The sequence below is a fragment of the Pagrus pagrus genome (genome assembly GCF_965226575.1).
Source record: "Pagrus pagrus genome assembly, chromosome: 8".
Taxonomy (NCBI): domain Eukaryota; kingdom Metazoa; phylum Chordata; class Actinopteri; order Spariformes; family Sparidae; genus Pagrus; species Pagrus pagrus.
In genome coordinates this window covers 30,202,893-30,230,675 of record NC_140192.1, presented here as the reverse complement: position 1 = coordinate 30,230,675, position 27,783 = coordinate 30,202,893, and the positions used below count along the sequence as shown (strand labels likewise).

Genomic DNA, 27,783 nt, shown 5'->3' with positions numbered 1-27,783 from the left:
ATCATCTGCTGACGTTCTTCGACTGCATGCCCTGTATTCGCACCCAGTCCCCTACAATCTGTGACATCTCTAAAGTGACTCATAACTGATTGCAGTTTAATATTATTAATTGGCCAGCAGATGGCGCCAAAAACCCTTCACATTTCTAATGTAAAGATGCTGTTTCCCTGATGAGTGTATTCTTACTGTATACAGCCAGTGGTGTATTTCCTCCATTACCACTTTTAAACTCAGAAATTGTGACACATTGCGGGACATGTGCAATAAAACAGCATAGTGTTTGAAAATATACAATACATAAGGCTATAGTAACGATCAAGATAATATACAATCGATGTATTATTATTATTATTGTTGTTGTTATTATTATTATTATTATTATTATTAATAATAATAATAATAATATCATTGGCCGTCCCGCACAGATTGAACACACACTGGTGAGTGCGTGTTTGTGAGTAAACCCCTCCCACGCCGGAGGACAGCGGATGACAGATGATGCTGGGGGCTGAGGACGGAGCGCGCGGTGCAGACAGGGCGCACCAAACAGCACACACACAAACATCCACACATACAGACAGACGGACACTAACTGTATGATCCTCCCTGCGTGACAAGGAAATGGAGTTAAAATAGACGCACTACTTTCCTGGACAGAAGGCAGTGACTCGCTTTGGATTTCTGAACTTTACGCGCAGACACTCAGGAGAGAAAATGTGGAGATACACGAGTTTGTTCGCCTGCCTGCTGGTTTTGTGTAAGGATGCGTCTTCACAGAGCAAGGTAAGAAAGATGCATAACTGAGACATGTATATTCTCTTTATTTCCCAGGATCCCCATGCATCATTGCAATGTATTACAGCACTGTGGTGAAACAAGGCTTGTTCAGAGTTAATAATAGTCCATGTTTAATCTCAGCGGATCCTGTTATAACAGTATCCCAACCTCCACTTATGCTGCTCAGCCTCACATCTTAGCTGCTTCATGTTCCGTGTCATGGTGCCTCTGCTTCAGACAAATTAGTGACTTGACCAACGTTTTTCCCAAGCCAGACCTTTAAATTTCCTGTCTAAAGCCGGCAGATGGTTCAGGTTATGTGTCATTTTTTATGATTGGAGGTAATCCTCCCAATGAGGGCTTTTGTGTGACATGAGTAACAACAGGTTTATGTAATGATACCTTCAGTGAGTGCAGGCCCGATGCCAGCAGAGTGTGGGAGAGATGGCACTCACTGGGGTACAAGTAATATCTGGCTGTCCTTGTTTGCACAGCTGCTGGACTCCAGTAACCCCTCACTCTCCCTCAACCTAATCCAGCTCTACACACACACACACACACACACACACACACACACACACACACACATGTACAGTGCACATTATAAATGAAGACCAGAGGATCTGTCACATATTTATGGCCAAGTATGGTGTGTGATGGTCAACAATTGTCTGCTCTGGATACAATCAGAGGACAAATCAGCAGCAATATAGGTCAGTGGAGAGTGAACGCCCCATAGTAGTAGTAGTAGTAGTAATAGTAGTAGTAGTAGTGAGGTGGTAGTAACCTACTTATCGCAGCAGTGTTTGCAATCTTTGTGGTTTAGTATATGGTCAGAAGTAGGTGGACAACCATGTTCCTGGTTTGGTCTAGGACCCTTAGTTCTGATGAATGGAAATCTTAATGTTACAGTTTCTAATGATATTTTAGACAACGGTGCATTTTCACCTTTGTGTCAACACTTTGTTTTTTCCCTTTGTTTTACCGTAAAAATGCAGGAAAGACATGGTTTACCAGTCTGTATGAAAGATCTTGACTGACCTGCACAGAGCCCTGACCTCAACCCTATCTAACACCTTCAGGAAGAACTGAAACTCTGACTGTGAGCCAGATCCGATCACAAAACATCAGTGTTGGTCCTCACTAATGCTCTTGTGTCTAAGTAGAAGTAAATCTCTGCAGCCAGGTTCCAACATCTGGTAGAGAGACTGAAACCATTAGAGTGGAGGCTGTTATAGCAGCACAATATGCCCATGTTTAACCATAACATATGGCTGGAATATTTTGCTGTCTGCAAACTATTGGCCATGTTGTATAAATCTAGTAAAGGTGGTTATAGAAGCAGTATTGTCATTTGTAGTAGTGACTATATGTGAAGACACATAGTAGTGGCATTAGTGTCAGTGCTACTTCTAAAAGCAGTAGTAGAATCAATAGTGAGTGGATTTAAAGGGGCACTATGTAGGTTTGTAGAAGAAATTCAAAGTTTTAATATTTACAGTATTAATGAGGTAATAATACAAAATCAGAAATATTTCCATAACAGAATAAACAAGCTGTTCTCAGGAGAAAATAAGGTCCTAGGACACTGTTTGAAGCTAGAAAGGTGGCAGGGTCCGCCACATATAAACATGTATGAAAAGGTCATTGTCCTTTAAGGTCAGTGTGTTCAGGCATAAAAAAATCAGTCAATGAAGACTTTTCTCTTTTGGTTAAAGGTGCACTACGTAGTTTGGGGGAATACATTTTAATCAGAGGAGAAAGATCTTAACTGACTGATTTATTTATGCCTAAACAAACTCTTTTGTTTTAATGACTGAATCAATAACCTTTAATAGCAGTATGAAACAGACAACTTTCCAAATTCCCCTCTCCTAGTGTTTCCCTGTAGTATAACTGTCACATAGACTGCATTAGCAACATGGCTACTGCTAATGGCCGTGCAACTGCCCAAAGCAAAAAACAACTGTAAAAATGACAATTTGACCTAGAAACCATGATCTCGGTGCTATGAAAAGGCAGAGTTAAACACCTAGTTGTCTCAATAAGTAGGCAGGTGTTGTTACTTACTGATCTAGTAGAAAGAATGCTGGTTTTGAGCCGTCTCAAGTCCCAGTGGTAAGGAGGAACACATTTCAACAAAGCGAAAAGAATTTGACAAAAGACAGGAGCGCTTTCCATCGAGTGAATGCCGTAAGTTTCTCAGGGAATAATGCATGGATCTTATGGACAAAAATCAAGCATATTTTGGTGGCTGGTATCTATGAGTGAGCACAATTTGATGCAGATCCAAATAAAAATCCAGATCTAGCAGATTTAAATATGCGTTATTTGATATTGGATTAGGCTTGCTTGAATTAAAGGTAGGCTTGGCAGAGGTATGCGCTTTTCTGAGTGCCATTCTAGTTCCAGTTGTTCCCATTACCTGGGGATAGCGAGCAGGTAAAACAATGCAGCAGATGCCAACAAACAACAGCAGACGCCCTCCCTCTGCGCAGTAATTCATCCGTTGTTTTTTGGGAGAAAATCCTGCTTGGAGGCAGACTGAAGGGCATAGTGAAAGCAAGTGTCATTTTTCTACAGCCAACACATGAGGCAATCAGTATTCACTTGAGAATGATAAGTTAACATGAAAAAGTTGTCTATTACCAGTTTACATATAAGATAATTTAATCAAAATAATGCATATTAATAATTAACTTAACAAAGATGTCACATTTAAATCAGTCCAGGTGAAGGGCTTTGTAAGCCATTTTACAGTAAATCTCCACATATCATGACATGTCTCTCCACACAACAACACTCCTCAGCAGTCATGCAGCAGTGTCCAAGCTCCAGTCTCATGGCCACTGCAGAAACCCGGTCAAAGTGTCCATAGCCAGACTGGTGGCACTGGCATTAATAAGAGACAGAGCTTGCTTAGAGGAGGGCATGGAGGGCACCAGAGAGTGGCGTGAGAACCAGCATGTGCACCTGCTTCATGTTTTGGTTGTAAAAAAATCTGAGGAGAATCAGGTCAACTGGGGTCTGGAGAGAAGGAGACAGACAGCAGACCAGGAAGCTCAGTGTGCCTCAGTGAAACAGCCCACAGGAGCAGAGACGGGATGATGATGATGATGATGATGATGATGATGATGATGATGATGAAGTATTTATTTACTTACAGGTGGTTTAATGTGCTTTACACCTTGGGTGACGCTACAATGTTCATAAAATCACATTTTGTCATGGCATGTTATGCCAACATGACTTTGTTTAATTGGGGATGTCACATGGGGTTTGATGAAGAGTCAACATTATCAGTCTGCAGAGTCACGTCTCTGTGTTTGTGGTTAAAACAAAGCTGCAAGCTGTTGGACATGAGATAGACAATTACCTCATTCACACTGAGCCAGTGACCTGAAAAGAAGTGCTCCTGGCGTCACCCGTGTCAGTGTGAACGGGTCAACATTCAACATCGGACCCAGGTCCATTATCCTGCACGTGACCAGGGTTTTACACAGGTGTGACATTGCTTGGCTTTGTTTTTTAAAATGGTCAGGATAGAAATTATATTTTAGGCTGTTGTGAGCTCCATAGATTGTGAGGAGGACTCCTGGATCCCTCACACATGAATTTGACCATTCTTGAACATTACATTAGCTAACTTAAAGATCCAAATCAATCTGGCTGGATGTTTTAAACATTGTGAGAGTGCTGCCTTTTTTATCAGTGTATTACAGGGACCCATTGTAAATTATGGTTAGAAGTAAAAGAGACGTGAATGCACTTTCAGGTCCACTGTAGGCAAAAATATTTTCACAAGCCATTACAACACAGCCTTGTTTTTATTGGACTCACTTACACTCCACATGCTTCCAAATTCGACGTTTGAAAGGATCATTGGCCTTTTTTCTCAGGCTTGAACACTGTGTAAATGAAATAAAACAAAATGTAATAATCCCATTTGACATATTCTCAATTGAAAACAGTACAAAGACAATATATTTAATGTTTGACCTCATCAACTTCATTGATTTTTGAAAATATACCCTTATTCTGAATTTAATGCCGGCAACACTTTTTAAACAAGTTGGGACGGGAGCAACAAAGACTTTGTTTGGACCTGTTAGGTAAACAGGTTCTTTGGTAACAGGTGATACTATCATGATTTGGTATGAAAGGGTTAACAAGTTTTCACCACTTTGTGGAGCACATGATTGTATAGAGGATATTACTAGGTGGGCTCAGGAACGCTTCGTATGACTGTAAACAGTTATTTCCATCTTCAAACGATTGTATTCTGTTTTATTGCCTCTCCCTCGGCGATAACTGTGGCCTGTTGTACACAGGTATGCCCCAATCTTGTAAACGTGATATCTGTGGAATGCCTTGAGGTAGCCAAGGGTCCAATTCAAGAATGCATTTCAATATCAGCATTGTGTTTAATGTATTGCTTGTGCTGTCTGTGGTGCAGATAAGATAATGTACTGTAGCTGCAGTGGACACTGATGATGTGGTCATTTCTCACATTGTGTCAGAGCGCACAGTTCTGCTCTCCTTACTCAAACACTAGTTGAATGTAACATTGTAATAAAAAACAAATGCTTGATGGATTTTTGAGAAGTTGTCACGCTAACGATTCTCATATTATCTTAGCTATGAATTACAACTACACATTTTACAAATCAACTGCTGACTTTTTGGCCCAAATGTTTTAATATTGAACTTTTTTTGTTTGCTGCTCAATAAAAGGAAAACAATATCTGTCACTGAGCAGTAATAAACATCTGCTGTAACAAATCATCTGGCAACATCTGTCATTCCACTCTCCAGACACACACTAATGATTAACTGTCACTTTGTGCTTATGAATGTGTTATTGTGGATTTTATTAGGCAGCCACATTGTCAACTTGATTTATATCTGTGTTTTCAGAGCATTATTTCAATCATCAAAACAGATGATTGTGTGGAAATGTGTAAAAATCCTGTTAAATATTTTACAGTTCCAGTTCTTTAATGGTAATTTGACATGAGAGAAAACTTCACATATGTCGTTCACTAAGCTCTTTAGTATAGTTTAACATGAATTCATCAAGCACAATATGTGTCGGCCTTTTTCTCATGTTTGCATCATGATGGACTGTGACTGATGGCTTTAAAGACTCTGGGCACACAAACAGCAGCAGGAATGTAGATGTGTACCCCCAAAAGCATCGAGTGCTTGATACACTTTGTGTTCGGCTAATTAACATCCCTGTGCTAATGCCAGTGCTTTTGTTTATAGTCTGAGCCCCGACCTCCTGTTTCATCTCCAGACTGAAGGCTTTAATGGAAATCCCCCCTTTGTACCAAGTTAATCTTTACAGTGGCACAGTAGGACTGTTTATCATAAGCACCACTAATTAGATTAGAAATCAGGTGGACTCTTTGGACTGGAATGTAAACCTCAGTTTTGGTCTTGACTACCCTTGACAGGAGATGATGTGGATTTTAAAGGGATAGTCCATCATAAGCTTGATGGGTTTAAGACTGATTAGAATTGGTATTCACTATGCCTTTTTGTGCATTTGTGGGAAAATAGTTCCAAACCAAAGAGTGGGGGTTGAATTAGCTGCAGGTCATAACAGGAACCACTGCACTAATGTTAGAAGGATGGCGTACACAGCTGAATATTTTAGCTTTGCCACAGGATACCTGCTCTGCCTGCCCATTCACCACACAGTTGTCTCAGCGATTGCCAGCTGGCAAAGCACTAAAAGGAGAGGATATCCTTGTTTATATGAACAAGGCTGCAGATACAACAGGCCAGCGCTACTGAAACACTGACTTTAACTCTGAGGCTAACTAATGCAGCAGCCATTGTGTAACACATCTTGTGTTTTTAGCAATCCGGAGCACAATTGGGGTTTCACTTCATCACTGTCAGGGTGTGTTAGCTGTTAAAGGCTGCAGCGGTTGATCTAATAGAGCTCTCTGCGGCGTGCAGGCTCTTTTCCGCCCATTGTGCAGACATGAGTTCATGTTTGAGCCGTGTTCTTTTTGACCTGAAACTTGACTGCACTTGAAAGGTCAAAACCAAAGACTCTAAGCTCAAAGCATGCGTTAAATACTCGGTACTCTTAATTATTAGCACTCTTAATTGTGTTGCCTGTTCTCATGCTGGTAGGTCAGCTTGGCATGAGATGCTTCACGGTCAGTTAGGCATACCAGAACTAATGATTTGACAGGAGGAGGAGGCAGCTACTCTGATTGGCAGAGTGATTCAGATTTCTGTGATAAGCTGCTGCCGAGTCTTTCTCCTGCAGTAAAGCCTGCGAGATAATGTTCTCTTGACGAGACAAAACATGAAGTGCCAATGAAAATCTGGCTGGAATTTCTCTGACTTCTCTAATTTAAAGCAATTTAAGCTGATGTTGCTATGCAGCAGTTGGGGTTTGGCTGGGGTTGAACAATGCAGCTCTGCAGGCCCGTAGGCATAGCCTCTGCTAAAGAAGTTTAATCTGCTAATCCACTCTGTTTTCATGTGGCTGTAGGATTTGTCAACCTGCTGCCTTTTCGCTTGACATGGGTCAGGATTGGCTGGGCTCTGCACACAGGAGTCCTGCCCCATATCAGACCCCCTCCCAGTATATGTCTGCAGTAATGGAGGGGGAAGCACACCTCCTCTCCTCTATCTTCCCCCATCACTCAGCCTGCATTCCTTCTCTAATGAGCACCCACATCCTCCTTACCTTCAGTCTGCTGCTGCCATGCTAAAAGACAACTGTTAAAATTGTAACTACAGAAGCCATTAACCAACATGACCAAATCACAAAGCCATAATCCTAACTACCTATGCCCCTACCTAACACTACTCTTTTTCTGGCATGGTTATGCACTGTAAATTACTGTATATGTGAGTAATATTCCATATCATGTGTCATCTATTGTTATTTTACTTGTCATATTTAAAAGGATGTTTTATGAATTTAAAATTGCACTTCTATAAAGCTGGATGACTCATAAGAGACAGATTTGAAAAAGAAAAGTGAAAATTGTTGTAGCATGAGGCCCAAACATACAGTAATTTAGTCCCCAGTATGGGTCTAGCTCAAAAAACACTGGATCCTACATTTCTCATAATGCAACCAATGGAATCATTTCGTCCTAGCCTCCTCAGAGCTGCAGATGTAATTATACACCTGCTTCGAAGTGAGGTGGGCAGGGACTACAGAGCAACACGTAGCCAAATACTGATATCTTCATTAACTGCTGTACTTTCGTAAAGAGTTTGTGGAATAATGCAGCAATAATGCGCATCTCCATTAATAATGCAGTAATTCATTGTATGGCTGCAACTAATCTTTAAACAATTAGTTATACAATTAGTCAAAAGTCTGTAAAATGTCAGAAGATAGTGACAAATCCTGGTCCACAGAGACATATTCAAGGGTTGTGTTTGTATGACCAAAAGTCCAAATTATCCAAAGATGTCCAATATTTTTATTTCACTTAAAGCTAACAATGACTACTTATGTACTGTATTTTCCTAATCCTCAGGAATTTCATTACTTTACTTAAAACATCCAATGACCACTTATGTAACTTATAATGCATTATAAAGTAGTTCAAATGTATTACAGCTATGAAAATTTGATACAAAACAGAAAAGCCTATTGTAGCCCAATTGTAAGCCTATAAGTAGGATTTTTCACTTTAAACCTCATCCATTCATTGGAAAATATCCTTATAGAGAGAGAGAGATTACAAAGAATGGTACCACTTCAGAGAGTTTCTTCCAATGTGTTCCTCATATTCTGAGAATACTCCGCCCTGGCTTCAGTCACATGAGGACAGGATCACAGCTCATTAATGAAGAATCTCTGTGTTGCCGAACTCTCTTCCTGATTAAAGGGATAACATGTGTGCACCCTGTGCATCCTGCACTGAGCCCACCACGATTAAAACATATGAGTCCTGTCTTCTCATTCATTGTGGTCATTGCCATTGGTCAGAGCCAGCATCTTGTTATCAGAAGGCCGCTGGTTCAATTCCCCTTGTCTGCATATCGAAGTGTCCTTGGGCAAGATACTGAACCCCAAACTGCTCCTGATGGCAGCTACTGCCATGATTGTATGAATGTTTGAATTACTGTACTGCTAATGCCCTAAAATGTAAGGCCAAACCCAACAGTGACACGGTGGACAGGCGGGTCTACTACATGGTTAAGCATGATACCAGGTTGAAGCCCAATTCAATTGATAGCAAGTGATATCAGTTGAGTCAACATTGGTTGGGGCAGAATACTACAGATTTGAAAATGGTGGTGTGGAGTTTGAAAGAAGAGTTTACCGGACTCTTGCTCCTTGACTCCAGTGGCTCAAGTCTACATTAGCTACATTACCCTTTCAAATATTCCCTGCTGAGTTTGAAAATGTTGCAATGTTAATTCAGTGGAGTACTTGTTTAACATGGTAACTCGTGTTTCTGACAATCTGCCACAATCTGTGCAAAGTAGAGTGTCAAGTGGAAACCTTGTGCTGTGTCTGGAAATGGATTATCCTTTTTTAACAGCATACATGCTCTCAGTGAAGTTCACAACTGTACCAGTTACATATTTCATTTTTGCAGCAGGCTGTCACACAGAGAGCGCAGAAGGTGCACCAAAATGCAAGAGACATAGAACTCAGTTTGCTGGTTTGTAGTCCATTTGCGGGGTCAACCACACACATCTTTGTATTGGCTGTGGCTGCAACTTCGAAGCCAAGATGCAAATTTGCTTCACCACTGGATGCAAATGTTTTATTTTCCCCTTCACTCGTTTAGGGTGAAGAAACAAGACAGGAAAAGGAGCTGATAGGCTGGGGAAAACACTGGGGGCAAGCCAGGGCTAACAAGGATTCAGATTCAGAGCAGGTGTGGAGGGAAAAACAGGCTGGTGAGGAGCAGAAAACACAGCAGGGACACATAGGCCCAATCCTCATGTCCCCGCTAAAGCCCTTAAACTCTGAGCTTTTATGGACTGACCACACCTGGTGAGTCCTGAGTGAGAGCGTCTGCAAGGGACCGAAATGGTATACAGGGAATGGGACAGCACTTTGTGACGTTTCACTTTTTATTTTATGTTTTAAAATATATATCCTTATAATGAAAACAAAAAACAGGATTACACATACACATAAATAGAAACATATTCAGTCAGAGGTTCCAGGGAAAGAGTTCCATAATGTTTCAAAATAAATAAAGTGAGTGATTTAAGTCAAGAATCTGTTTTCCGCCTTAACAGGAACGTGTCTCAAAGTCTTTGTGTCTGTGAGTATGGACATAGTACAAACTGCAAAGAGACCACAAGAACCACCAAAACACAATAAAAGGAGCAGTGCCTCTTATAAAAAGATATTCCTCATCAAGATGGATAAGAACTACTGTTTTTAAGGTGTGTTCAGGCTGAGGACTAAGCAAATTTGACTACTAAGTGTTTCTGCAGTCAATATTTATTCCCCCCGAACAGCTAGCAGACACTGTAGCAAGCTCCAGCTAGACCATGTGTTTGAAAGAAATGTGCGTGCGGTTAGTATTTGTGACAGCACAGACTGACTGAGTTCAAACTCAGCATATCCAACTCCAACAGATAAAACTCCTGGTATGTGCCTCCTGTTTCTCTCCTTTTCCTCTCACCCTCTCAAGTATGAACTGGAGTCATAAAGCCTTTGGATAGGCATTCATTTTTTCCTCAAGTTGAAATATTTGTATCTCTTTGCCACAAAACTTTATAAGCAATCCAACATTTTCTTTGGTTTCAGAATCAGAATCAGAATCCCCGAGGGGAAATTATCTGCATTACAGCTGCTCCCATTCAAAGTCCAGAAATATGCAGAAAAAGAAAAAAAAATAATAATAATAAATATATTTTAGCAAGAACAACAAAAACAGAACAAAAAATGTACATTCTACTAGAATATATCTATATATACAGTGTAATAAATAATGCTACAGTTGAAAATATATGGGTAATTGCACATTGTTTCCATCTGAAGACACCTTTATTCAGATCAGTGCACAACAAGACAGCTGCATGGGGCATTTGAAAGGACACAACTGTTGCAAAACCAATTTTACAATCTAACTGTCTTCTGAACTGGCCCACCTTTCACTGTCAGGGAAGGTGGATTTTAAAAGAACAAGTGGAGAAATTTACAGACTTCTCAGTAGACCTCAGTCTGCCAGCACGCTATCACCACCTGAACATTTCATCAACTATGCAGTAAATCTGGGTAGATGAATTCTTGTGTGAAAGCGTCTCCACTGTATGCCATCTTGCACTTGTTTCACAGAGGAAGAGTGTGGAATGTCTGCTCAGGCTGCCATGCTTTGCTTCCTGTTTGTTAGATAACAACCATGCGCTGACAACGCTCTGTCTTCATACATGGCCGGCAAGGCCAGGTCTTATAAGTTATGTTTGTCTCTGAGGCTTTGCTCTGAGTCACATCTTCTAACATTCAACAGAAGGGAAGCATGAGGTTATTTCTCAGGATGACTTTCCTTTTCCTGTGTTTTTGTTTCCCTACAACAGAAATGGTTTTATTATTCATGTAAGTCCTGCAGGGGTTAGACTTATGGAATAGATGACTGGAAGATAAACTGGTGGAGGACGGAACAAAACAGCTCAGCATCTACCTTTAAAAACAGTGCCACAATTTATAGGTTTGGATAAAATACACTGTATTTTACTGTATTTTTTTATTTTACATGGATTGCACTAGTGTGTTAAACTGCTGCTCAGCCTTGAAGCAGCTTGTTTACAACAGTAGCACAATACAGAGATATGTGTATACATGCGTCTGCTAACATGCAAGAATGAAAGAAAGAATATAGTGACCTCAAAATACCTTTTTTCTTTTGGATGTGAAAACTCTCATTCTGTCTTCCAGATCTTTGGAGAGACCGAGCCTGTCCGGATGACGTCAGAGGGTTCAGACTGCCGCTGCAAGTGCATCATGCGTCCTCTGAGCAAGGATGCCTGCCTGCGGCTGCGGAGCGGCAGTGTGCGGGTGGAAGACTTCTACACTGTGGAGACGGTCAGCTCTGGGTCTGACTGTAAGTGTTCATGCACTGCCCCACCGTCCTCCCTCAACCCCTGTGAGAATGAGTGGAAGATGGAGAAGCTGAAGAAACAGGCCCCTGAGTTGCTAAAGGTGAGGAACGACTAAACTTAAAGCCACTATATGTAGAATATTTATGTGTTCATAGCACCTTTACCACTTCTTTACTACCAAGATCATTCAAAATCATCAATAAAATGAATACCTGTACACAATTAACACCATTGCATCAAAATGTTGATTGTACATGAACAAATGCCGGAGATGCTGAGATAAAACTATTAGTCACTGAACTGAAAATTATACTTTTTGATAACCGATTAGTTGTTCAAGTGAATTCTCAATTAAAAATGCCAAATATCTGCTGTAATCATTTGCAGATTTTCTGGACAGAAAATGAAATATCATGGATGATTTTAGACTGTTGGTTGGGCAGTACAAGAAGACAAGACAAGAGAAATTTTAGTGACAAAATGATTCATCAAGAAAATAAATGACAAATGAATCAATTATGAAAATAATAAAAATAACTACCACCTGACAATATTGCAATCCTTAAACCCATCCATAACAGACAAATGGAGTCATTGCAAAAAGCCACAAAGACCCTGGGAAATACAACCTTCATACCCTCATACCAGCAATGCACTTAGATGAACACAATACAGTAATCCACAATAAAGACATATAAAATGAAGACAAATAGTGTGTAAGAGTGTACGTAAACTTTTAGCATTACAAAATAAGCTGTAAAATTGTAAAAACTAGAATGGTACTTGCATAACTCCACCAATGCCCAACAGTCCCCTTTATTTCAATCAAGCCTGATCCAATATCAAATTTGATTTGCCCTTTATCACTCTCTAAAATGACCAAAAATCAATTTTTAAAAAAAGAACAAGAATCACCCAACAGTCTGTGCTTGTTTCATTTAGAGCGCTGTAAAAGAGAACTAGAACAAAAGCAATCAGTGACAATAAAACTCCCTCCAGTTTAAAAGCGTGAACAATCATTCTTCAACTCTCTGTGACCTGACTATAGTAGTACGTCATCTAACATAGTTTGTGAACACGTCAGCACACCTATGCATGTACCTAAAGCACACTTTCATATTTCACAGACAAGAGAAGCACGCTATGGACCATAACAAAAGGCAGTTCCAGATGTTTGATCTGACTTCACTTTAAACTCCAGATTAACCCAATGACTCTCTGAAGGAACATACTATGTTGAAAAGGAAAGGTCTAGAGAGTATTAGAGAGTATAGCTGCCTATTGAGCGAGTGGAGTGTGGATGTCAATAGTAGCAATCACAGCAAATGTTTGGGAGGGCACTTAAGTTATTAGTGCAGTTAAACAGAGGCACATAAAGGTCAGGTCTGTGTTCAGGGAATGGTGAATAACACTTGTTCTTCTCCTTTTATGGCATGAATGAGCAGCTCCAATCTATGGTGGACCTCCTCGAGGGAACACTTTACAGCATGGATCTAATGAAAGTCCACTCCTACATCAACAAAGTGGTGTCTCAGATGAACACCCTAGAAGAGGTAGGCAATCAGTCGAACTCAGTGTTCCCTCATACCGTTATAATTAAACATTTGGTATGAGGCGTATTATTGGAAGATGTTTATGTGTATCAGCTTATGTCACTTGTCATGATCATGGTTTTATCTTGCAGACAATCAAGACAAACCTTACACGAGAGAATGAATTTGTTCGGGATAGTATGGTGAGCCTCACCAACCAGTTTAAGAGATATGAGAACTACTCCAACGTTATGATGAGCATCAAGAAGGAGATCTCCAGCCTCAGCATGCAGCTGCTACAGAAAGACTCCTCTGAGAACAAAGCACAGGTTAGAAGAATCATTTCCTGTGTTTGTATGCACGTGCAGCATGAAGCATCAAAACAACTAGTAATTAGTAGCATTGTAGTGTTTCTAGTAGTAGCACTATAAGTAGTTGTAATATATGCAGCACATTACAAGCAGTGCTGTTAGTCAGTGCTGTAGTCACTGTGCGATTTGTAAAATAAAAACAGGGGGGGCAGAGCTCGTGCGGCGGACTGTAAGCCTCAGTTGCCCTGGTGGACGCGCCTGTCATAAATAGGCAGAGGCGGCCTGTCCGCTGTACCTTACAAACCCAAACATACTCCGGCAGCAAAGAGAGGCTCTAAAGGATGAGTGACACCTGGAGGAGCAGCAGACGACCGGGACAGAGGCTGACGGGGCCAGTGTGTTTGCCGACACAGCTGTAGCTTGTAGGCTGCCCTATCAGACTGCTAGAAAAGCAGACATTACTACTGTGTGCGTCCATAGTAACACCGTGTTGTCAGTCACACAGTCACCTGATAAACGATTGGCTGTTCGCGTGTCACTTAGCATGCTCTATTTTCAAGGGTTATGATATGCTGTGTATAAGCCAGGGCCAAGCCTATGTGCTTTCAAGATGGTTTGCATAGTTTCATTTATCAACTTGCACCATCTACTAGCAGGAATATGAGATGAATTACATTTTTTTCAGTCTGACCAGAGGTGGGGATAAGACGTATCTCCACTGGGGATATAAAATGCCCTGGTTGCTTGTTGCTTTCTCATCTACCTCTCAGCAAAAAGCAAATTTCCCCAAATGTCAAACCATTCCTTTTAAAATGTCTATAGGCCTGACAAATATTTACAATGGATTTGATACGTTGTAAATATAACAAGCAGCTCACTTGTTAACAATAATACTAATGGCATTATCGGTTATTATTACGGTTTTGTATGCTATTTCTCTGTACACAGGGTTAACATGTTAATTCTTTCTCAGAACATTTCCTGTTCCAATCATACTTTCAAATGTTTCTAAATTCAAAGGACCTACTGTAGTGTATTTACCTAACCTGAATATCCATGTTTACAGAACACTAATGATGAGAAAACCAAGGAGGCTGTAAAAATCCCCAACAAAAAGACCCCTGGAGCCAAACCCCCACCCAAACCACCCAAAGAAAAGGTCGTAAAACCCAAGAAAGAGGTCATTAAACCTGGGAAGCCGGTGAAGCCTGATCCTACGGCAAAAGCCAAGGTGGCTGGCCACCAGCCTGGCGTGGTGAGGGGCATCACATACTACAAAGCTGCCAAGACCGACGAGGATGAGCACAGAGGAGGTGAGAGTTTTCAGCCTGGCCGGGACACTCAGCATACGTACTCTCCCAGCGTAGTGATGTGTTCATAGAAAGACACCCTCTCTGAGCTAAAGCAAACACTGTGCTCGCACTTTAGCTGAGTTTGCACTCCCATCTGTGTGCGATCATCTGTGTGTGATCCACTGTTGGTGTTGAAAATGATCCAAATGAGTTTCTTCAGCAATCTAATCTGACTCCACATGGCACTTTGCTGGATCAGGATCAGTCAGCAGCTGGAGAGTCATAGAGCCAGAGATAAGATCTTTATTAGCTGGATTTTCATACCAATAGAAGACAATATCAAGGTTTCCTAAGAATGCTGTTTTACACAAGTGGGAGATATGACTATAATTATATCGCAAACTTTTCACTTAAGTGCAAAGCAATAAAACAGGGAATCGTCTGCTGTGTAACACACAAGATCCCCTCAATACAAGATTTATTCCATTGTTGTTTCAGCAAAGCTGCTCTAGTCATCGCAGGATTGGACTGCTGGTGCACATTCAGTGAGCAGGAAATCCAAATCTTTTATTGACAAAATACATGGAGCTGATGGAATGCTGTGTCAATGGAACACTGTCATGTCCATGACATGCCTCAGCTTCACTCCTCACAACAATGTGTGGGGGCCCTCACCAATGCAGAGAAAACATTTCCTGACTCCTTCCAATCCTCTTTAAGTCTAGATGAGTGAATAGGTATGCTGCGTTTGCACAGGGCACACGCACATAATGCTGTCAGACCATGTGTTCTGCCACACATGTGAACCTCAGTGAGCCCAGCCACCCTTGTCCAATCACTGAAGCCAGTCAGCTGCATTTCCATAATCTCTGTTTTAGAGCAGGTGCTAGAAACCTTTATTCATCAAATGAAGGTTCATATACCTTCATGCTTTTTTCTGAAATTCTTCTGACACACTTTTTTAGGGAGATGCTGAGTGTAACCACAGCTCGACCGTTGGCCACTGAGCCGCTGAGTTGAGTGACTTGCTCAGTTGTTGAAAGAGAGAAAAATGTTAAACACTTACTTTACCTGTCTACACTCATTTTAGCCTGCAAGCTTGAATCAGTAACTGTGTGGCTGCGACAGCCAGCAATGCATCACCACAACTGACTGTTTACAACAGGAACTGTAGGGTTTGAAATGAAGGAATTTGTGGCCAGTTGCAAATTTCTGAAAAAGCTGCATTATTAGGCAACCGTTGCTGGATAATACAGAAATAAGTGCACACTAATTTGAAAAGTCTGCCCTTCATCACTGTGCAATTAGAACGTAACTTTGACTATGGTAACAGCTAAAACAATGTTCCTTTGTTTATTTACAAAACTTAAAATACAATGGTATTGTTTGGAAAATCATTAGCAGAAATTTCAAGCATGAAGGATTTGACATATGAAGTAAAGCCTTTAGAAAAAAACAAAAAAAAAACACACTGGCATGGTCCTTTAAGAACTACTTCAATATCGTCATCACAGTATCAAATTGGTTTATAGGAGTCTCTGATCTGTCTGATAGTAAAGACTGTGCAATGTAAAATCTGTACAATGTGCATCCCATCTGCTTTACTGAACGCAGATGGATGCCACGTCCATTGACAGTTAGCTGATCCACAAAGTCATTGTCTAGACTCAGCCAGAAATACAATGACTTAGTTTATGTAGTTAGGAAAAAAATTATATTCTATAAAATTATACACTTTAACTTTAAATGTGATATTTCAGACTTGAAGTTCTCCGATAGTCTGACAATTCCTTACTGCAAAAATGGCACAGAGCGGCGCTCCTGTCAACAGTTCCATCTGGGTGTTTTTTAAATCCCCACTCCACTGTGTTTTGACATTTCTATATTTACTATTTTTCTGAGTCATTTCCACACGAAGAGCCATACTGTTCACTAAATATTTTTTGACAAAAGACTTGATTTTTTTTGTTCCAACTTATTTTTTTTTTAAACATCAGCTTTTGCTAAAAATAGAATGGATTATAGTAGAATCTGGGAGTCATGTCATCCTCCAAGCTTGGCTTATATGGCATTAAAGAGTAGTGTGGCTCCTCCTTTAAGAAACAGGGCAGAGAGCAGGCCACTGTGACTACACTCAGAGCAGACAGAAAGTAGCTGTGCAGTTGTCTAGTGGTAGTAAATGTACAGTACAGGTTACAGTTTGACCAAGAATAACCTCTGCAGCTCCTCAATACACAAGAAGAACTTCTGTCTGAGTGGCTGCTGTCACTATCCCTGCTAATATCCATGCTGTTTGTATCCATGCTAATGATGTTGATCTTGGTAGAACAGCAGTCTGGTTGTGATAGTAATGGATTACATCCGACTTTTATTCACACGCCGGAGACCAGAGTGGCAGCGTTTAGAGAAACACGCCAACTTTCACAGCTTTGCACATCTTGTCAATCACTATGTTAAGTTAATATGATTGTTGGACTGTCCGAAAAGTTACAAAAGTTGCATCTCATGTACAAAAGGCTGAGTCCTTAGCAGTGGCAGGATTTCAATTCTGACCCGCAGCACTTTGCTGCATGTACAATAATCCCCTCTTCCTCTCCCGCCTTCTCTGTCAAATCCTCAGCTGTCCTATCCAATAAAATATTTTTATTATTTGATGATGAGAATTGTCATACTTTTTGTCGTAGTTTTCATATTGAAAGTTTCTGGGGTTTTTTTATTTAGTTTAAGTCTCATTTTTATTGTGAAAAAGGTTGTCAATTAGTATTTTTGTCATGAATTTCATTGATAAAATTAACAATTTCTGTTCAACAAGCAGCTTGTCACCACTCAGCCTCAGGACTGTCTGATCTTGTTGAGCCATCTGCTGTATTCTGAATGAAAACTAGCTTTGTGAATCTCAGATTTGTATATCACCTGGCCTGACTGCCCACTTCCTCCCCTCCCTCACAGACCATTCAGCCAAAACGTACACGGTCCATCACATCACAGAAAACCAGTCAGAGGACGGAGGAGCTGAAATGGTCCTGGAAACCGTGGATGCCACTGTGGCTAAACCCATTGCTACCACTGAAGGTCCTACCACTACAACTGCCACTACCACCACAACTACCACCACAGCTACACCCACCACCATCACCACACATCGTGCACCAGCTTTTGAAAGACCAGCTCCAACCATTGTGCTGGTGCTGGACAATTCCAACAACAGCAGTCGGCCCAGCCTCCATAGAGCAGGTACAGGCTAAAGGCTCAGTATTCTGTTGCAGGCTGTGATTGTAGTGACAAAGGCTAATTTAGCAGCAGAAACATGTATAGGTTCAGTCTGACAAGAAATGTATGAATGTGAAATCGATTAAAGCCTTTGTTAACACAAGTCATTCTCTCCCAGGCATACATACATGTTGAATGCTTTGCTTGTTTCTTCTAGGGAAGATCCTCAACTGTGAAGGGACTGTAGCTTCCATTGAGCAGCCAGAGAAGCAGCACAGTTATGGGCGCAATGAGGGAGCCTGGATGAAGGACCCCCTGGCTAAAGACTCCAAGATCTATGTCACTAACTATTACTACGGGAACAACTTGGTGGAGTTCCGCAACCTGGAAAACTTCAAGCAAGGTGTGTTTCAATTTGGTCTTTTTTACAATTCCCCACTTACCAACCAATAGCCATAGACTGAAGAAGTACTTATGTATGATGGCAGGGTTTAACAGTCTTGCTGCCATAGAGCTTGAAGGCTTAGGTTTTGACTCATAGTTCAGCATCGGATTTCACCCCTTGATGGCACCCACTCAACAAATGTATCAAATAGGGTCATGATTTCAATTCTAGATCCAAAATGTATCAAAATAGGCTCTCAGTTTTGATCATCAAAATCAAAAGTAGGACCGGCCACAGTATTTTGTTTCTCTTCACTGCTGCCTACTTGCCTGCATCTGACAATAAAAAACAAAAACAAAGAGACCATAAGGATGACACAGCTGGTTTAGCCCACAGCTGCCCCTCCAGACCCTTATCCTGTGTACACACAGACGATCAGCTGATACAGAAGGTAATTCTGACAGTGTCACAGATGTTGGGTTTTCTTTTTCTGAGATTTTTTATTGGTTGGTTTTGGAAGAGGATTTACTCAGGCCAGATTTGAGAAACTACACTTTGTAACAATTTGAATTTCCATCTTCTTTTGTTTATTTTTGAATTTATTTTTTGAAATTTGGTAAGTCATGCTGTTGTTGTAAAATACCCACATCTTTATGAAGAATTTGAAAATGTAAATGACAGTTGTCAGGGCATAAAACCATCCATCCGTCGTTCATCAAACTGAATTCGGACCTCAACATCAAAAAGCAAATCGAAATGGGGACCTTCAGAATTGTGGCAACCCTAGTATCTACGTGATGCGATTCATTTGCTATACTGCATTTTGTGATACAGAAAATACCAAACATTCAAGAACAGTAATATAAAGTGCCAACCCCAATTTAACCCACATTTCTAACATGTATATGTAATCGCTTTTACAGTCTGTTTTGTGGTTTGGAGTTGGGTTAGCAGTTTCGTAAGAGGTTTTATTTCAGTGTTTACAGACTGACATATATTTCTCTCACCTTTTCACATCTTTTTCATAATCTAATGTGAAACATCATTATTGTCTCAACATATTGGTCAGCCCTTTTAGAATGTATAGCTATTTTTTTTTTCTCTACTGACAATGCTGACATTGATTCATGTTGATTATCCAATGAGCTCCGTGGGACTGATGAGATCTGTGGAATGCAGGTCTTGGTTGTTTCATGGCTCCAGTGGGTGGGAAAATCAACTCCTTCCACATCTAAATCTACGAAGGAATAGGATTACACTCTCTAAGAGAGTTAAGATGATCTCCCCTCTAAGGACTTGGCTTGTTGATCTAGATGTGTTTGGACAATGGGCTTTCTAAATGCACTTACATGTGAGGCATCCTACGGTGCGGTGAGCTCACAGCTGTGTGCGGATGACTAGGTATTTGGAGTGGCGGTGATGCCTGCTGTTCCCTGACATGTGCTCTGGCCTTTCCTTTGAACTGGGCACAGTGGAGAGGGATTAAGAGTGTGGGCTGGCCTTAGGGGTGGGGTTGATGGGGCTGTTCTACTGCACGTTGTTTTTGTCCTTCACTGGGCTTTCCTTTTATTATCACTATCTAAATCAGACTTCCTGAGGGTGGAAGGTTAGGATAGCAGAAAGGATGTGATTAGAAAATGATACCTACAGTACACAACATGTTTGTTCAGGACTGAACTACTAAACAAACTGTGTCATTGTCACATGAAGCCAGTGTGTACACAGTCTGGCAGTGTAAAAACATTGTCATTGGCTCTATGAAGGACGTAATGAAACACACACTGCTAAATGTATCCAACTCATGATAAGTAAAGGATCATGTATGAATAAGCGCAACACAGGGGTCTTGAGCCTCCTCTGCATCTTTACTGTATTTTGCAATAATGACCAGCTTGCCATACAGTTTATCCGGTCCTGGCCCTAAAACTGATGAATTATTAGGGCATTATTACATTTTGACAGCCTGTTTCTTGTTTAATCAGCAGTGTTTTCTAGCCTTTAAGACACTGTTAAGCGGCCCAGGAAACTCAGAACAATTGCATGCATTGTAAATCATCTCACTTGATGCTACTCAGCCAATTAAATCTGTGCATTTCTGAGATACACACAAACACACACACACACACACACACACACAAACACACACACACACACACACACACACACACAAAGTTGAGAGACAAGATGAGAGAGAAGTGGGCAGAGAAAAGTAATGTCACATATCATGCTCTAAAATGAGTAAAGTAGACAAAGAAAACAGAGTTTTTAACCAGTAATAAACAGGTGGTGCAGTGGGTCATCCACTGACCACAGAGCCGGCGGTTTGATCCCCACCTCCTCCTGTTTACATGTCAAAGGGGTTTGGGCAAGAAACTGAATCCAAATGGGTCCTGATGGTCTGACTATCACCCTGTGTGGTAACTTGGACATTGGTGTGTGAGTGTATGGGTCAAAGCACTACTTGACACACCCTCCTTAGTACATGACACACCCCCTGAGATCTTTTCCTAAACCTAACCAGGTAGTTTTGTGCCTAAACCTAAACTAACTGCAACTGTTTCAAGGTTGTATCATAGTAATAGTATTGAGCGTCCGCAAACAGGCCTACTTGCCCCGTCAGCTGTGGCAAACCAATCTTTGTACTGAAACACATCGCGACCGGTGCTGCACCGCAGGAGGGTCGGCATAGACTCCAGATTTACAAACTCTAGAATTAGGGGTTAGTTATCTGGCCGACAATTTCTCGTCCTGGTAATGGGACATTTTAATTACTATTTATTATTCCAATAATTAGATTATAGCTGATAATTCCCTCGATACAGTGGGTGGCGCAATGCTGCATAAAACTTGCTTTGCTATCCGCCACTAACACAGATAAGACGAAGAAGAGAGGGTGGAGGGGGAGTACAATGACAACAAGCACAGCAGTGTTAAAAGGGAGGATTTCAGCTGTATCTGACTGCAATTGCGCTAAATAAATATTCTCTGGTGGTGTTTGTGTTTTAGTGGCAGCTGGTTTTGTATTACAAACAGCCAGCAGTGGTGGTGATACAGGCGATTGCCAGCTGTCTTTTTTGGCTGGCCAAGCGATGTTACCTGGTTTCGGCAAGGCGGGTTTTGCCACCGGTCTGCTCATGGAGGGGCAGCCTGCCCTGCGGACACCCGCCTATCTGCTCTCTCTAGCCCAGAGACACTCCGGCAGCAAAGAGCAGCTCCAGAGGTGGAGTGTAAAGCAGCAGTAGGTCATTCAGAAGGGACTGCAACAGCCAAAAAAGTCGGCTTGTTTACGATGGAAACTACAGATCACAATCCCCTGTATTAGTACCTCCACTGCTGGCTGTTTGTTATACAAACCAACCACATGCAAAACACATAAGTTACACCTAATACAGTCTCAATGCCTGATTCAAACTGTTATCTCGTAAACTTCCGTAACAACCAATCACAGCAGAGCACACAGCAGAATGTCCCTCCTCAGGCCCATCCATTCTAACATCAACCTAGAATGGATTTCATTGTACACTTCCAGCAAGGAATTGTCTGCAAGCCTCTAGATTTGAATTGAGTATTACACAGGACTCATTTGATATATTAAGTCAAAAGATTTATTTTAAAAGTGCTTTTTTTTAAACGCTCTATAAAAGCCAAAGTCTGTTTTGACATTTTTCAATGTGTTTTACTAGAACAAATCAATAAACATTTGAAGAGTCAGAACTGTTCTTTGTTTCTGTTGATAATAGTGATGTCAGTTAGATGGTTAGAGCTTTGGAATATTAAATAATTCATCTTCTCACGACATCTTAACCTGAAACTTTTTGAAATACAAAAATGTAATGTAAAATGTAATGGCCTTGATGGAGGCAGTTGGATCAGAGGTGAAACAGTGGACTGTTTTGTTGTTTTGGTGTGTTTCAACCATGTTATATAATAACAGTGAAAGCTAACGTAATATTCCTGTTTCTTGTAGGCCGATGGAGTAACCTTTTCAAACTGCCATACAACTGGATAGGCACAGGCCATGTGGTTTATAACGGAGCCTTCTACTACAACAGAGCCTTCACCAAGAACATCATCAAGTATGACCTGAGGATGCGATATGTGGCAGCCTGGACACTGCTGCATGACGTGGTTTATGAGGACACCACCCCATGGAAATGGAGGGGCCACTCGGACATTGACTTCGCAGTGGACGAGAGTGGCCTGTGGGTGATCTACCCTTCCATGGACTATGATTACAACCAACAAGAGATGATCATCATCAGTAAACTGGATCCCGGAGACTTGTCACTGAAAAAGGAAACAACCTGGAGGACAGGGCTCAAACGGAACTCCTATGGGAACTGCTTCATTATCTGTGGTGTCTTGTATGCCGTCAATGTGTACAACCAAAAGGAAGGTGAGGTGAACTATGCTTATGACACCCACACCAACACTGAGGCCATCCCACGCCTGCCCTTCACCAATGAGTACTCCTTCACCACCCAGATTGACTACAACCCCAAAGAGAAGGTTTTGTATGCCTGGGACAATGGCCATCAGCTCACATATCAGGTTAACTTTGTCGACCAGTGACACAGTTCACAGTAGGCCGCCAGTATGGCACCTAAATAGAGAGAAGATGCTCAGTTTTTGACAACTTAGAAGCAGCCATATTGGACTCAACAGGACAAAGGATGAACCTGCACCAGCCTATCACTACCAATGCATGCTATTCAAACACCTGACCTCACAGTGTACCAAACATACATGCCTCAAATGTGTATTGGGATGTGACTGTACAATATGTCAATAGAATGGACCGTGGACAGTGGATATAATCTCAGAGGTTGAGTTAAAGCTCACTGGATGTGCTGATCCTAGGGAAGCATAGAGATTTCCTTTTATCTTCATTTATGAAATGTCAGCAGGCTGGCTTACTAGCAAACAAACACAGGGCTATAAATAGTTATTTTAAATAAGTGATAGCAGTTGTAACATCACTTACTGGTTTTGTTTTGGATTTATCACTAGATGCCATTTCTGTAGTTTCTGAGGCCTGAAAAAACTAATTTCGGTAGAGACATGTCAATCAAGCATATACTATTCAAAACATGAGTCTTAAAGGGGAATATAAGGGGCCCTATATCCCAGATCTGGCCCACACCAGACACGTTCACCAGGGCCAGATCCCACGTGGAATGATGGCATTTGGGTGATCCACTCCTGTTTGCCAGATCTGAGCCACAAGCAGGCCATTGAATGGCCACATGTCAGCCAGCTGCAAACTGAATAAACCAGAACTGGTCCAAGTCTGGGCCAGATCCAGCCCACCAGAATATAAATGACCTGTGGCCCAGATTTGGGCCAGTTCAGGTGTATTCGGTTTGCTTTTGGCCGACATGTGGCCATGGTACAGCCTGCTTGTGGCTCAGATCTGGCAAACAGGTCTGCCATCATTCCATGCGGTATGTGGGCCAGATGACAATGTCTGGTACAATTTTGCTATCAGGGCCACATCACTTTCCTTGGCACCGGGGAAGTTTTACAACTATGAAACCTTCGTGGATCCAAAATTCATGAGAAAGAATTATTATTGACATTCTTTGCAGTATGAAGTGTACTATCACCAGTTTTATAGACCTGTCTTTTATAATTGTGCTCAATTGGGAAAATGCATTTTGGGCTGCAGGGAAATTTCTACCTGCAGTACCACAAGTGGCCACTGGGCAAAACTGGCAAGCAAGGATGAGCAACGCTAACAAATACAGGTTTGAATCGATTCATGGCCCTTCCAATATGCTGTGCTAAGAGCTAGCATTTAGTCAGAGGAAATGCACTGTAAAGAAAATGTATTTACCTTCAAGTATTCAGTCATAGTTGTTGTTGGTTGTTTTGAACTGTTAAGTTTTAAGTTAAGATGAACTAGCTAACCTATTGGCTAGCATTGCATTACAAGATTTGGCAATAATCCTTCGCCTTTCTAATCTTAGATACATCCTTCTTATTTTTTATGCATTTTATGCATGCACCAAATATTTTTGCACAGCTGGTGATATTGGGCCACACCCCAAACATTTAACTCAACCAAAGAGATTATTTCTGCCTCCAGAGTTGTCAGAAATGTTCGTATACTTAAACTATCAGCTATTGTTGCCCATCTACTCCATCCTATCACCATGCACTTTGATCATGAATCTGCTTTGATTATTATTCCGGCCTCATGATGCTTCCTGTCTCCTTACCATTGATGTTGTTTTGAGGGATGTGTTGAATCAATATGAACTCCAAAAACAAAACAATGTACACGTTTTTAAACTCAAGATTTTTTTTATATTTACATGAAATCATTTGATAAAATCATACAGCTTTTTTATAATTTCCATGCCTTTTGTAAATGTCTATGTTCTTTAAAAGTGCAGTTTTTGTTTTGTTAATAACATAACACAACTATTACATTACATTTCATAATTATTGAGTTTTGAACATACTCACCTCAAATGAACAACCATGCATTGCACCATTAGCTGTGCCACCTCCAATAATGGACACCATAAACCAGAAATGTTTTTATTTTTGACAATGACTGACAGTACTGAGGCACATACTGGGAGCTTTAAGACACATGAGGTAACTTTTACAGTACTTTATAGTGCTGTTTTGGACTCACCATTGATGATTTACAATGACATTATTTTGCCTGCTCTTGAGTGTTTGCTTAAATTTATTCATAAAAGGCATGCTGACTTCAAGTAATTTTGTTCAGTTGCAAGGTCTTTATACATAAGTAATAATGTCATGAAATGTAACACTTGAACCCAGCTGTGTGTGTGCGTCTGTGCTATGAAATAAAATTTCCATTATAAAAGTCTGTTGTGTTATAAGTCAATCCACAGAGGCCCAGTAAATGCCATGGGATAGCAGGACTCGCCTTGTTGAAGAGATGATGACTAATGACTCAGATCTTCTGATTTCTGGATAACAAAGCTTTTATGAGCTGCGTGTAGTTCTGGGGTAAAGGTCATCATGCTCTGCTTGATCTCAATCCCAAAATACACTAAAAGGAGCGGCCCAGGGTCACGGTAATAGGGGCATGGCTGCCTAATTTCTTGGCTAGGGATTTGAAAATCTTGTGCTTCATCTCCAAGTCATGCAATTCTGGAGGGAGACACTGAAATATACCAAGAACAGAATGTTGGGTGTGGTAGGTCCAAGCATGTGGTCTTCATTTACTCCCCAATTCTCTTCAGTTCTCTTTTAATGGAACATCTTAGTGCTCTGGGCTCTTTTTTTACACCCAGATAATGACATTCATTAATGAGTGCAACGCAAATCCGTGAGTTTGGTGAGCGCAGCACTAATGGTGTGTCCAATCATGAACTCTGTCACGAAATGTTGACATGTTGTTGTATTGGAACAATGATGTCCACGCTAGCTGTGATGAACATTGACAATTCACATGACCTATGCAGCTTCAATCCCAGTGCCTCATGGCAAACACAAAGGCTCTCCTGTTGCTATTTAGGACTCAAGTTGATCTTGTTCACATCAGCAGGGCCTCTTCTTCATCATGTACCATCATGATGTAAAGCCTTTGTCCCCATGCTACATGCCACTGTGAAGCCAGAGACTGCAATGCAGAGCCATATCATTCATGTTCAAGAAGTAATTGGGTTAATGTAGGAAGAGACTCTCCTCCACACTGCAAGTGGATTGGATTATCTAGAGTTGACTATGCAAAGATGTTTGACTTTATTCTTGTAAATGTCACTTAATCTGAATTAATGCAGCAAGTTCCCATGCAAACCACTGTTAATTAGTACTAAACACAATGTACAATGAACGCTAATGGGAATGTCATCATTTGGAGGTACTCGGTCAATAATTAGTACATTATGTACAGCACAGTTTACATTTAATTTTGACCTGATGATGGTTTTAGAGAGCAGAAGATTGGCAGCTGTGGTTAGCACTGTTGCTTCACAGCAAGAAGGTCTTGAAGCAACACTAGGTAGTTTTTCGACCTTAAAATAATGTTTCTAAACTCAGTTAAGTGGTAGACTAATGGTTAATAGGATGAACGGTGATGCCTCTGCAGCCTGAGGGGGGTCGCGCCGGCAGAAACCACATTGCGTAACTTCCCCGATCGGGTAGGAACATACCTGACGTAAAGAAGTCTAGTGCGACCTGCTTTACGACACGTTTATTCATCTGTGGATTTAGCCAGCAGCTACTTGGATTTTTTGTAAACCAACGCCATGGCCAAGCCAGCTAAAAAAGCCAAGAAGGTATTGTCTGAGGAGGCAAAGAAAAGAAAAAGAGAAAGTGATATAACATGAGCCGGGCACAGATAATATTGGACCAGCTTACACTTGGTGGAGCGAGCTGAAAGAACTGATGGCGACCTAGCCTCGATGCTACTGGATTTGTAAGTCATATATTACAAATATACATATTTATTATCTTACTGACTTTTACTTTGAGTTGATTTGTTGTTATGTGGTGTTCATTGGGGCACTATTTGTCCACAGTTTATAACCGTAGTAAAGCCGGGAGATAATCTAATGCTGTCCGTTTCGATAGCTTGCACATTTGGCTGTAAACAATGACTAACTTACTAGAACACTATAAACGTCTCTTCTTGAAGGTTGCAGATTCCTTAGTTCGGGAGCCAACTGCCATTCCGACATTAGGCCCTCGGAATGGTAACACTCAAACCTTTAATGAAACATCCCATCATTCCGACATTTTTTGCCTCCTAAGGTCGGAATGGTGGTATTTATTTCTTTTTTAAATGTCTTGCCATTCCAACACATCTTTTAAAAGGGTTAGGGTTAGGGTTACGGGTTACGTTGAAACTTTGTCTGAATGCCGGGACGTTCGCATGTCAGAATAGTGGTATGTTGTAATAGTGACATGTCGGAATGGCGGTATGTCGGAATTTTGGGATTTCGGAATTTTGTTATGTCGGAATACCAGCATAACCCCTTAGTTCATGCAAATAATCAACGTAATTGTTGAACAGTGTGATCGGGAGGTAACGTAAGCATGCTACTTACTGTTGTCATACTGAGTTGGTTGTAGTTATTATGCCGATCACAACTTGCGATTGTATTTAGTAACTCCCGAAAACATAGTTATATTTTCAGACGTTACTAAACACATTCACGCCCAAGCGTTGTGTTTTAGAAGTAACTTAGTCGGTGCAATCACTATAACCAACTCGGTATGAGAATATTTCT

At 41.0% G+C, this 27,783-nt stretch overlaps 1 protein-coding gene across 1 annotated transcript; it reads left to right on the top strand.

The window, feature by feature from the left end:
• Positions 1 to 531: 531 nt before the first annotated feature.
• olfml2a (olfactomedin-like 2A) lies at positions 532 to 25,403 on the top strand. Its single transcript, XM_084359862.1, has 8 exons — positions 532 to 783; positions 11,672 to 11,935; positions 13,281 to 13,388; positions 13,520 to 13,696; positions 14,745 to 14,991; positions 17,920 to 18,204; positions 18,398 to 18,583; positions 22,533 to 25,403. The coding sequence occupies exons 1-8, from the start codon at positions 715 to 717 to the stop codon at positions 23,135 to 23,137; spliced, it is 1,941 nt and encodes a 646-aa protein (XP_084215988.1). The 5' UTR covers positions 532 to 714; the 3' UTR covers positions 23,138 to 25,403.
• The last annotated feature ends 2,380 nt before the right edge of the window (positions 25,404 to 27,783 follow it).

What these genes read in the sequence shown, in the direction of transcription:
- olfml2a (XM_084359862.1), top strand. Translation starts at nt 715, where the DNA reads ATGTGGAGATACACGAGTTTGTTCGCCTGCCTGCTGGTTTTGTGTAAG. An exon ending in AGATGAACACCCTAGAAGAG is followed by an intron (nt 13,389 to 13,519) that starts GTAGGCAATCAG and finishes TTTATCTTGCAG; the next exon opens with ACAATCAAGACAAACCTTAC. An exon ending in CCTCTGAGAACAAAGCACAG is followed by an intron (nt 13,697 to 14,744) that starts GTTAGAAGAATC and finishes CCATGTTTACAG; the next exon opens with AACACTAATGATGAGAAAAC.